At 37.9% G+C, this 13,040-nt stretch overlaps 1 protein-coding gene across 1 annotated transcript in view; it reads right to left on the reverse strand.

Moving 5' to 3' along the window:
• Positions 1-6,852: 6,852 nt before the first annotated feature.
• The window catches only part of LOC124714646 (Parkinson disease protein 7 homolog), a 140,712-nt gene continuing 134,524 nt past the window's right edge, over positions 6,853-13,040 (reverse strand). The window contains exons 4-5 of the mRNA XM_047243039.1: positions 8,120-8,245; positions 6,853-7,033 (exon numbers count right to left, since the gene is read on the reverse strand). Of these exons, the coding sequence (XP_047098995.1) occupies positions 6,915-7,033; positions 8,120-8,245 (245 nt within the window). The 3' untranslated portion in view covers positions 6,853-6,914. The remainder of the gene's footprint in view (positions 7,034-8,119; positions 8,246-13,040) is intronic.

Here is a 13,040-nt window from a genome sequence, read left to right on the forward strand (position 1 = left end):
TCAAAAGGATACAGAGGCAGTGCTAAATGGTTTCTCCATTTGCTGTCATCATAATGTATGTCCCCACTAAACAACAATACACTTGTGGTGATTCAAATTGCAACAGTATCAGGATGGAATGCAACAAATGTCTTGCATTGACTCTACTACAAGCTCAGAATATGAACATGCTTTCTACTTTAGTGCAGCAGCACAAATTAGGTAGAAGTAACACCATCTACATTCCATGTAAAAGGAAATATTGCGCAGTGGGTTTCTCATTAAGAAATTGCATTTGAATGTCAGGATTCAACATTGGAAGGAGCATGGCCTATCGAGACAGTAGTTTATCATTCTGTAATATTGCTGTGTACAACATTTGGGCCTACATGACTGTCATGTAAATATGATTACTGTGGATTCAGGAGGGCCGTATTCTCTATGAAGTTATCTTTCAACAAGATGATGCAAGACTGCAAGTTGCCTTTGCTGATCTGCCCTATTTTGATACAGAGGGTGTTTCACTGTATTCCTGGCCAAAACTTTTGGGCACAAGTTGTCAAAGGTCTGGCACGTCACCTACATATTTAATCGTGCATACTTCTTATCGTGCATACTTCTTATCATACATACCACAGCTAAAATTTCATTATTTGCTATCCTACTTGATGTCACAATTTTAATGACCAGCACTGAAGACTGAAGAGTACATAACTGTGCTATGAGTACAAAAGTACTTCTATTTTGAAGAGACTTTTGTTTCAGATTCAGCTGTTACAAACTCATAACATTCTCACAGTATATCAGTACAGAATAAATTATTTTCAAATGTTAACAGCATTGCACCAAATACATAATTCCATAATATAACAATGACTACAACTGTGCAAAACATGCAGGTATCTTCGTGATATGTGTTGGGAGATTCTTCTGAATGTCCTGCAGACCAATTTCAGTTTCTTGGGATGAATCTCACAATGCAGATTCCCCCTTAATCATTCACGAAGTAACTTTTGTGAATGTGTTTTCATTCAAAGTCTACAACTTAATACTAGTTTGCAGATGTAAATAGTGTCATATGCCTAGAACTGAAGTAACTGTTATACTCTTAAGCTATTCACTACATTCCATTTGTGCATCTAATCAGCTAGGGACTGAAATGCATGTAAAATTGCCAAGTTCAGTCCCTAACCACTGTACTTGTGTCAGGAATCACAAATTTTTCACCATTACAGATTTATATGAATTACATGAAATATTTGACCCTTATGAAGGCCCAAACTGACAGTAATGCTTGTCATTTTTGGACACAATGATCACTATTATTGCTGCACAATAATAAAAAGAGAGTAGATCATTTTGAAACTTTGTATTGATTTTCTTGTTACACGGACAGATTTGTCATGGTTGAAATCTGCTACAGCAGTAATGTTAGGATGAGGTTAGGCAGTCACATTATTCTGTAGTCAAATTTTACAAATCACTGAAATGACCCAGGAGATGGTTTAAGTCTGGTAGCATTAGTACAGACATGCTTTGAACACTGCAAATAGAAGTATGCAGACAACATAGCAGGCCTGCAATAAAGAGCATATATTGTAAGCGAAGGTTAACATGGATAGGCTTAAGATGACAAAGTAAAACTTATCATTAGATAATAGTTATGGTAAGGGACTGTCAGAAATGGTATAAATCTGTAGGCTGTGATTACCAGATAACTGTTCTCTTGAAGACAAGTATAGGTCTCTAATATCTTTAAAAGAAAGTCATGTAATATTAGTCATGAGTGCAAGCAAGTCTGGACTGTGGTCTCTCATACAGAATTGAAAATGACAGGCATGGTAGTGTGAATATTACATCACACTCTTACAAGTTGGACAAGCCCTGGATGAAGCTTTGCGTGGAATGCGTAAATGTTATGCTTGGATAATCTTTAAGTCAGAAGCACATCACAATGGGTGTGAATGATGCATTGCTTCTCATTAAGCTGCAGTATTCACATCATAATCAGCATATAATTATTCCAATAAGCAACTACTCACATTCACTGGCATTGGCAGTCACTCTAACCAATGCAGTATTTTTCTGAACGCCATAATCTTCCTTTTCGTTTTTTAGCGTAAATTTTTTGGAAGACACGCTTGCAGAGTAAATGCAGCTGCTGTTGAAACAGTTATTAAGATAGCAGAGCAATGAAGCCTGGACAGAACAGTGGTGTGAAACAAAACTTGCAATTTACAAGTTAGTAAATGATGCCATTTTTTCCTTATTGGCTGTGATAATTGCACAAAAATCTATACACCTCTCATGGCCACCTGATCCACGTGTCTATGCTCATTTTCAAATGATAGATATGTACTGGTAATGTTATTTGAATAATAATTTGAATCTTCCCTTGCCAGATCTGTGTGTGAGTGAGTACAGTTCACTGCTAAATCAATTTCAGACAATGCGTAATTCAGATTTTGAATGCATTTTTTGAGTTATTTCTATGTATTGATCACTTTAATTGGCAGGAAGGCTGAGAAATTACCTGACAGTCTGAACTTTCACTTAACAAACGAAAAATGGAGTCACTTTATAAAAGCTGTGGATGCCAGTTTTTGCCAGTTTGAAGAATTCCTTAGGAAATCATAAGGTAGTTGCACTGGCAGCAGTCTCCAGCAATAAATACTTTAAATTCCAGTAGCCAATTAGATAGAATAAATGAAGTATTTAAGATGATTTGACGAGAGGATTAAACTAGCTCCCCTTAAACACTCCATCTCCTTGCACAATAAGATAATTTGTGAATTGGAGTATTCTCTCTGAACTCTGTGACACAGCTTGTTACAAACGTAAGCTCTCATAGACCACGTCACTGGAAACAGTTTTTACTTTGTCTACCATGAATTAAAATCTCTATGAATGGTTTGGTGCATAAAATTTAAATAAATTTATCTGCTAGATACTGTATTTCCTCATTTTTACTGTACATTTTTTGTGATTTGATCATAAATCTTTATCTCCTGATGGAATCTGTTACCTACATGTTTTAGTTTGCTTATTTTTCGCTACAAAACAAATGATGCTAATTTTTCACTACAAAGCAGGTGATGTCTACATTACTAAGCTCATTGCTTCTTCTGTAATTATTTTATGTACCCTCCGTATTAATATTTCACCTCCGTGTTTTATCATTTCCGCCATTACCAGGTCGTGTCCAGGAGCTTTGTTATTCCCAAGTACCTTTATAATTTCTCTTAACTCTTCTATCAATGATGGTTCTGTGTCCACCACGTCGTCATTTCCATCCAACTCTTGTTATTCTTCAGTTTCTTCTCTAGCCCCTGCATTTCTGTCTTCACTTACAATGTGTCTGTTTGACAGTAACACTTCAAAATGTTGTGCCCAGGTTTCTATTAGTTTTTCCTTTCCAACTATCAAACTGCCTGTCTCATCTTTCAGCATGTCCATCCTTGGGTGATATCCTCTCTTTATTTGTCCCATCCCATAAAAGAATTTCCTCCCCTGCTTATTTTCAAAGTTCTTCTGTATTTCATCCATCCTTTCCCTTTTCTCTACTCTCTTTTTAATCCATGCTAAATCGAGCTTGATTTCTATCATCTAGCACCTTTGACATCTCCTCATCAAACCATCTGTTTCGTTTCCGTTTTCCTCTTTCTCCAAGTACCTCTTGAGCTGTTGTATTTAAAGCTATCTTAGTTTCCTCCTACAGTACATTGATATCCTTTGCCTCCATCACACTGATCTTTTGCAACTTCTCTTGCACTTTCTTCCTATACTCTTCCTTTTTCTTCTGACCTTTGAGCATCTCCACATTGTAGACCTTACTTTTCTCCAACCCAACCCAACCCAGCCCAGCCCTTGTGGCTGTAACTGCAATCCTTTCTAAGGTTTTGATTCTTACCGAAAGATGGTCCAAGTCAATATCCACTGCTTGGCGGCTAATCACATCCAGAATATCTGAGGATGCCATCCTCTATCAATACATGATCTATTTGATTTCTTGTCAACCCATCTGGTGATATCCAAGTTCCCTTATAAATATCTTGGTGTGGGAAACACGTACTTTTAATCACTAGTCCTTTGCTAAAAGCAAATTCAATCACTTTCCAACCATTGTTATTTGATTCCAGGTGTTTACTATGAAGACGTGCCACCGGTTGGTTCTCCTTCTCTTCACCTACATTAGCATTACAATCCCCCAGGATAATTTTGACGTCATACTTTGGCAGCTTATCATATACTCGCTCCAATTTCTCATTAAATTATTCTTTCTCTTCTTCAGCTGTATCTTCCATTGGGGTATGCACACTAATCAGCGACAAGTTGGAGAATTTTCCCTTCAACCTCAGTCGACATAATCTGAGGTTTATTGTTTCATATATCACCATGATGTGACTGATGGATGTCTTTACCATAAAACCTGTTCCTAATCTATTTTCCTCTTCCCTGCTATTGATCCAGGTACAATGCTGAAGATCAACCACCTCTGTTTGTTTCCATCTTATCTCTTGCAATGCTGCAACATCAATTCGGTACCCCAATAATTCCTCCTCGAGCTCCCTAATGCCTCCCGCCTAAAGATGCTTCTTACATTCCATGTTCTGATATACCAAAATCATTGCCGTTTGACGTGCCTTGGTTGTTGTAAGTTTGAGACAGTCTGTTTCTCTCTGTGAATTGGTTGCTGAACCATGAGTTTTTCTGATATGGGGTTGTTAGCCCCATGATCAACCCCCAACCTGGAGGACCTGTATTTGTATCGGGTTTACTCCCTTAGGGAGACTGGCTTCACCACACCTCTAGAGCCCTCCCTGCCCTATGTTGTAGGGAATTGAAAATGACAAAGAAAAAGGATAACCTTAGGATAGGATGGGACAGGAGACAGGATTGATAGGTCATTGTGGGACACATTTGTCTGGCTCCTCCCCTTTGGTCTGTCCAGCATGGGTGACACTGTTGGTAGCTACACTACCGCCAGCATAGCCCTCTGGATCCAGAGCACGCAAACCTCCTCACCTGCACGGACAGTGCTATGTTAAGGCGATGTCCCCGAGGAGGGGGCCTGGGAAACAGAGAAAATGCCAGAGGACTGGATGTTAGCAACCATCTGCCCTATACATAAGAAAGGACGCGCATGCAGTGTAAGAACTATCGAGGATTATCTCTGCTTAGTATCGTCTACAAAATCCTTTCTACGGCTATAACAAGGAGAGTAAATAGAAGAGCAGAAAAGATTCTAGGCGAGTACCACGCAGGTTTTAGATCTGGGAGGTCTACAGCTGACCATGTCTTTACAGTACGTTTGATGCAGGAGAAGACTTATGAATACAGTGTAAGATTAGAACATCTCTTTATAGACTTTAAACAGGCCTATGACAGAGTTAAAAGATCAGCAATGTGGGAAACAATGCAGACATTCAAATTTCCTAAGAAGCTAATAAAATTAACTAAGATGACCCTGGAAAACAGCAAAAGCCAGGTTAATGTTCAGGGATCTCTGTCGAGAGTGTTCCCAACAGAAGGAGGCCTAAGACAGGGAGACCCATTATCCCCAGTACTATTCATCCTGGTATTAGCGAATGCCGTAGGATCAGTAACCACAAACCCAGAAGGCAATAGACTTCTGCAAACCTTAGCCTATGCAGATGATGTAGTAATAAGTGCTAGAAGTACGGAGGTGCTTACATCAGCCTTCAAAGAGTTTGAAGCCACTGCCAAGAACCTTTGTTTACAAATTAGTGAGACAAAATCTAAGTATATGGCAACTAAAAGAGTTAGAGGAAAAACAGATGATCTACAGTTAGAAGGGTACAACTTTGAAAGAGTAGAAAGCTTTATTTATCTTGGTTCAGTAATAACATCAGAAAACAAAGTAGAGGCAGATACAACAAACCGAATTAAGGCTGCCGACAGATCATATAGAGCATTATACACCATGCTCAAAAGTAAGAACATAAGTAGGAAACTAAAGTTGACATTTAACAAAACAGTGATCAAACCAGTTCTAATGTATGGCAGTGAGGCATGGGTAGTGACGGAGGCTTTGGAGAAGAAGCTAAATATATGGGAAAGGAAAGTGTTGAGGAAGATTTGTGGTCCTGTAAAAGAAGGCGAGATAGGGAGAATTAGGACTAATGAAGAAAGAAGGGCTCTGTACAAAGAAACTGATTTGGTAACCTTAATCAAAATGGGAAGGCTAAGATGGTTAGGACATGTCCAGTGGATGACAGAAGAAAGGCCACCAAAGAAGATGGTGATGGGACATCCTGGTGGTAGAAGAAGGAGACGATGACCCATGTGAGGTGGCTGGAAGATGTGGTCCACATCAGGTGGAAGCCGATCTGAGAGGAGTGGGAGTGACGAGGTGGCACAGGCATGCTCAAGACTGAGACGATTGGAAATCTGTGATTGAGGAGGCCAAGGTCCTCAGAGGACTGTAGTACTATGGAGTAAGTAAGTAAAAGTACTGGTGGAATTAAAGCTGTGAGGATGGGGCTTGAGTCGTGCTTGGGTAGCTCAGTGGTAGAGCACATGCCCGCGAAAGGCAAAGGTCCTGAGTTTGTGTCTCAGTCCGGCACACAGTTATAATCTGCCAAGAAGTTTCATATCAGTGCACACTCCGCTTTAGAGTGAAAGTTTCATTCTAGAGGCAATTAAGCAAGTAAGTAAGTAAGTAATGCTTCTTCTGTGATTTTATGGAGAAGTGACTTTGAACTGAAGAAATAATTAACAGCAGAATAATTGATTTGATAAAATGGCTCACTGACAGAGTCACTGAATAGCACTTGTAGGTAAGGTGCATGCTTAGAAATCTATTTTACATGTGTTGTTACTGTTAAATACAACCACAAGGAACAACGCAAGTTTATACTGTAAACTTATGTTTATTATTTGAAATATGATATACAGATTATTTATCAGATAATTTAAACAAGTAACATTGGTTTTGCAACAGGTTCCACTGCAGATTGCCCCAGCAGATTTTCCACAACAGCAAGGGCAAAATCAAATGCTGTGGCTGGTCCACGACTTGTGATGAAGTTGCCTGTAGGTGAAACAAATAATTTTATAAACAAGATGCTTTCTGGTCCGGTCACCTTTAATATAAAAAATTAATTTTTCATGACAGATTTCAGCAGCATACTGCCTTCATCAGGGACCTATCTAAGGAATTACTTGCACATCTTACATATAACAAAACAGAATACTTAAAATAATTTGAATGTGCATGACATAATGTGGATTCAGGAATAAGAAGGAAAAAGGAAATTATTACAAAAATAAATTGAAGTGATTTCACCATTGAACAAGATATAGGAAAATATAGCAATAATACAGCTATAAAATTACAGAGACACAGAATATCAGGCCTGATATACAGGAGGTGAAATTCCAGTGCTGCCAACAAACATTTAAAAATGTTTTCTTAAAAAAATAAAAGGTTGAGAAATGTTAGTGTAGTTGAGCAATGTTGAAGTAGTGACTAAACTTATCCACAATGAACAACTCCATACAAGCTGCTCCCGAAGCATTTGCATACAGCAAACTCACATGAAAACTTGAAAATGTTATTAGTCAAGAAATTGTGGCATTACTAGGCAATGAATAACATTGCTGCTGGTAATGAATAACATTATGTAGTGACACCAAATACGCACCTACGATGACAAATGTTATCTTCCACACACTATCTTCTATATGCAACTGTTAAGTTATTTTTCAAATAAACATACGAATTTTCAAATCATTCATTTCTCCTTCCCCACTCTTTATATAACCCTAATGATATCATTAATAGTGATGCTCAATCCAAGCACCCATAATTATCTCATATTCTTATAGTTCTTTATAGTTAAATAATAATCATTTGGGATGGAAATATGTTATACTCTTACAACTTTCAATTCATACCAAAGTAGAAGAGTGTATAAGCATTATACAGATGAGAATTTTTGTAATTTCTCACTCAGACACTTCTCTTGATACAGGGCATAATTGACTTTCATCCTAGTATTTATATTGTAATTATAATTAATTTAACTGGATGCATACCATCAACTACTAAAGGGCGTAATTGACTTTCATCCTAGTATTTATATTGTAATTATAATTAATTTAACTGGATGCATACCATCAACTACTACTTTGTCTTCACTATATATATATTTTCCACCCTCCTCCATTTCATTCCTGAATGTGGGATATGATGTCACTTTTTTCCCTGTACCAACACCGTGTGTTTTCAGAGCAGTTGGAGCTGTAATCAAACAAGAACATCATCCATCATATTTGACTGAAACATCTTTATAAATACTTATCATTTCACATCAGAGTCTTACACTAAACACTGCAGCACGAATTACAAATAGAGGGTGTCCCAGGAGGAATTCTCAATATTCAGGGATATGACAGGAATGATCATTCGAAGCACAATACTCTAGTAAATATTGGGCTGTAAAATGCCTTTCTTAAGAGTTATAAGCACTACTTCAACTTTAATATTGTGAAACAAATTTCTTTACTGTGAGAAATGTTTACTGGACTTCACTGCTCGAGTGTTCGTTCCTGTCATATCCTTTCCTCCTGGGACACACTGTATAATACAATGTATTGTGGTTTATTGTGACTTAATTGGATTCAGAATAGGCACATAGTGACTACCTAAAACATCTTAACACTTATAGTGATTAGCTAAAACATCTTAACACTTATGTCCAAAACACGAACTTTAGAATTCACTACAATTTGTGCCAGTACATAAATATGTTTTGCAGTCAACACTATACAGAAGGTAATGATAACATTTAAGTGTAGTGACAAAACACTGATTTTTAAATCAAGATGGTGGAAAATGTATGAAGCATTACAAAACAAAACAAAAACAAACAAAAAAACTGTTCAGGTGATACAAGATCTTCCTGAGTTGAAGGTTATGCTTCATTTGAAAGTAGCATTAACAGAATGAAAGTAGAAATATTTGTATACAATTATAGACTCTGAAGTGTTGATGCAAGAGGAGTGAGAGCATTCTACACTCAGACTAGATCTGCTATTGGGAAGGATGATGTAGAGTGCTTGTGCGTGTGCTCCATAAGTTTAATCAAACAAAAGTTCTTTTTGGCACTTAATTAAAATTTCAAGCATCATTCATGACATAAGCTGATAACATACTCAGGTTCTTGGAACTTCTTTCTTTGAGACACATTTATTCACCATGTAGCAAGACCAAGATGAGACCAACTGACTATTTCATTTGCTACAATGTTGAAACTGCCTTAAAGGTACAATGTAGTTTACAAAGAGACTCATAAAATTTAGTCTTCCTGTCAAAAAAAAAAAACAGTTACATATTTCATTTTTTTATTAGTTTGCGGACATGTCTGCAATCCTGGCACACACTGAAGTCCCACATCACAGAACAGTAGCACACTACTGGTGCCAAAAATCATGCAACAACGCATCTCCACTTTATGAATAGGCTCCTCTCATGGCATGCTATGGTACTGTGGTGCAGGTAGTTCAATATGTATCAGGACTGCAGACACGTACCTGCAAATGAAGAAGTAACTACCTTACTTTATATTTTTGAAGTAATAATTGGTACACAAAACATACAAAAGTTCTCTACTTTTCTCAAAAGCAATTTAATGTACCACTGGTAGCAAAATAGGTAGTATGAGTGCTAACAAAAAAGTTACAAGTTCAAAAACCTCTTTTATATGCAGTTTTCAAAAGCTACAAACCATGCTTCATTAAATAAATAATAAATCTACACACACAAATATCGGAAGAATTTGAATCTTCAGCATGTATGGAACACTATTTTGGCTGATACTCAAACATTGGTAAAGGACAAGCTGCTTGTTTTTAGAAGTTATGCAGTAAAAACTTTGTAATATATTTCAAGTATATGTGATGTAATTTTTTTTTACTGTGCTATGTCTTTATTTCCCAAACAACAAAATATGTTTGAAAAGGTAAATTGTATCTGAAATTTTATTCTTAGAAATTTGTTATCTGGTAATTAACATTAACATTTACTTGCTGGACTAGTCAACAAAACAGTCCCACAGAACCTCTCAAACATATAAATTTATAAGGTCTAAACTGTTCCAGTTTTTGAACTAAGATTTGCATTAACAATTTTTGCAATGATAAAATATAACAACCCAAATGTAAAATTAATTTTAACAAGAGCCATACTACAGCACATGAACAATGACAAGGCACTGTGGTTGCACAGGGGAAGAGATCACAGAGATAATTTCAAAGAGTGACAATGTGGATGGATTATCCTAATTGATAATTTGGTGGTAGTCAAGCTGATGTAGAAGGCCAAACACTGTTTACATAACAGCTGGTATACAATGTGTCGTTTTGCAGGTAAACATTACGAAAACACTGTTCACCCTTCTTCACTGGCATGACTACGACCAAATTATCAATTAATATAATAGAAGGAAACATTCCACGTGGGAAAAATTATATATAAAAACAAAGATGAGGTGACTTACCGAACGAAAGCGCTGGCAGGTCGATAGACACACAAACAAACACAAACATACACACAAAATTCAAGCTTTCGCAACAAACTGTTGCCTCATCAGGAAAGAGGGAAGGAGAGGGGAAGACGAAAGGAAGTGGGTTTTAAGGGAGAGGGTAAGGAGTCATTCCAATCCCGGGAGCGGAAAGACTTACCTTAGGGGGAAAAAAGGACAGGTATACACTCGCACACACGCACATATCCATCCACACATACAGACACAAGCAGACATATTTAAAGACCCGGTCTTTAAATATGTCTGCTTGTGTCTGTATGTGTGGATGGATATGTGCGTGTGTGCGAGTGTATACCTGTCCTTTTTTCCCCCTAAGGTAAGTCTTTCCGCTCCCGGGATTGGAATGACTCCTTACCCTCTCCCTTAAAACCCACTTCCTTTCGTCTTCCCCTCTCCTTCCCTCTTTCCTGATGAGGCAACAGTTTGTTGCGAAAGCTTGAATTTTGTGTGTATGTTTGTGGTTGTTTGTGTGTCTATCGACCTGCCAGCGCTTTCGTTCGGTAAGTCACCTCACCTCATCTTTGTTTTTATATACAAATTATCAATTAAGATGAAATGGCATAGGTAGAGGGTGTATACTGGCAACTCTCAATATCCAGTTGCACAACATGCTCTACAACATGACTTTCGTGACCTCTGAGCCTGATTCACAACATGTGCCATGTGGATTCTTCCCCCAGACAACAGTTTCTCAGAACTCCGCAGGTGGGAACTAGCACTACAACATGTACTTGGTTCTTGCCACCACCTGGCCTTAATTTATGTTAATTTTTTCCGTCTCAGCTTTTAGTTTTCTATCTCTTTCATTGTCTTTCCCATCTATTTTTTTCCACCACCCCCTCCAACCTCTGTTATGTACAATACTCTTAGCTTTTTACTCTTATTAACTCATGCATGATGTTTAAGCAGTAATCTCTGTCTGCATATTACTTTGACTTCAACCTTGAAGCTCTCAGGTTTTCAAATCTCATCCGATGTAGTCCCCAACAATTAGTCTTTCTTTCTCATCCTATACAGTAAGTCTCTCATGACCCGCAGTTCTGGGTGACTTTCCCGAAATCTACTCCTTTTCCTAGACCTCTCCAGTCCTTTTCCTTCACCCCTCATCCTTCCCTTTCAACCCTTCTGCCTGAAGGAGGAGCCACTGGCTCAGAAAGCTTGCCAACTACAACCGTCTTTTCTGTGTGTGTTCTGCCCCCACTTTATGAGTAGACTTTTTTTATCTGTCCAATTAAATAATTTTGTTTATAATTTATTGTTTTTGTTGTTATAATCTACCCTTTTCATAATGTTGTCATTATTCCATTTTAGATGTAAAATCGCACAAGCTTTTGGAGCCAGTGGCTCCTCCTCCTGACAGAAAGGTTGAAGGGAAGGGAAGGGAAGAGGGATGAAGGAAAATCTCTGGCAAGGTTTAGGAACAGGAAAGTTTATGGGAACATGGCCAAGAACCAGAGGTCAGGGGAGACTTACTGGATTCATCCTGCTTCCTTTCCCTTCTGCAAGAAAAAGGGGCCACTGGCTCCAAAAACTCACATGTTTGTTACGTGTCTTTCCTGCTGCTGCATGGCAAGTAGATATTTTTGTCTGTCCTATTATATTATATTTTCAAATATTGATTATTTTAATCAATTTATGCTAACTAATATGATACCTGCCATTAAGCGGTGTGACAAAAGAAAATGTTGGCCCTGTGTAATATCATAAAAATGCTGGAGACAAGAAAGAACAACAGGAATACAGGAGATAACATTAAGAAAACACAATGCATTGTAGGATGTAACTTAAATGGGAGAAGCTGACCACTCTCACATGCTGATAAGCTCTGTTAGGTCAATACAGAAGACAGTGAAATGCTGTAAAATGTTCCGGTTTGACGTTCTTGACTTGACAGTCGCAGAGAATCTGGCAGGGAAAGGTGGCATGATGAAAATTTTCTATGGTTTGTGAGGGGTCATTTTCCAAACGTTATAACAAATAATAACTCCAAGAAAGCTATGCTAACATGGAGATGCATGGCTTCCTGGAAACAAACAGAAAATGCATTGACATATGGGGTAAATAAATGTAAATGTTATGTGACTAGGTCCTCCCGTCGGGTAGACCATTCACCGGGTGCACGTCTTTCGATTTGACGCCACTTCAGCGACTTGCGCTTCAATGGGGATGAAATAATGATAATTAGGACAACACAACACCCAGTCCCTGAGTGGAGGAAATCTCCAGCCCAACCTGGAATCGAACCCAGGCCCTTAGGATTGCCATTCTTTCGCGCTGACCACTCAGCTACCGGGGGCAAGAGCGCAAAATCATACAAATTATCATTGCATGTCGTACCTTGTTTAGAGTATTACCACATGAAGATAAACTATTAACTGCCACAGAACAGATGAAACTATACTAATGAGAATCAAAATCTTTCTAATAAAGATAAAATAAAAAAGCAAGATAAGAAAAGTGTTTTTAACCTCAGAAGATCCAGTCCAAAGCCTG

Source organism: Schistocerca piceifrons, chromosome 1 (genome assembly GCF_021461385.2).
Source record: "Schistocerca piceifrons isolate TAMUIC-IGC-003096 chromosome 1, iqSchPice1.1, whole genome shotgun sequence".
NCBI classification, from domain to species: Eukaryota; Metazoa; Arthropoda; class Insecta; order Orthoptera; family Acrididae; genus Schistocerca; species Schistocerca piceifrons.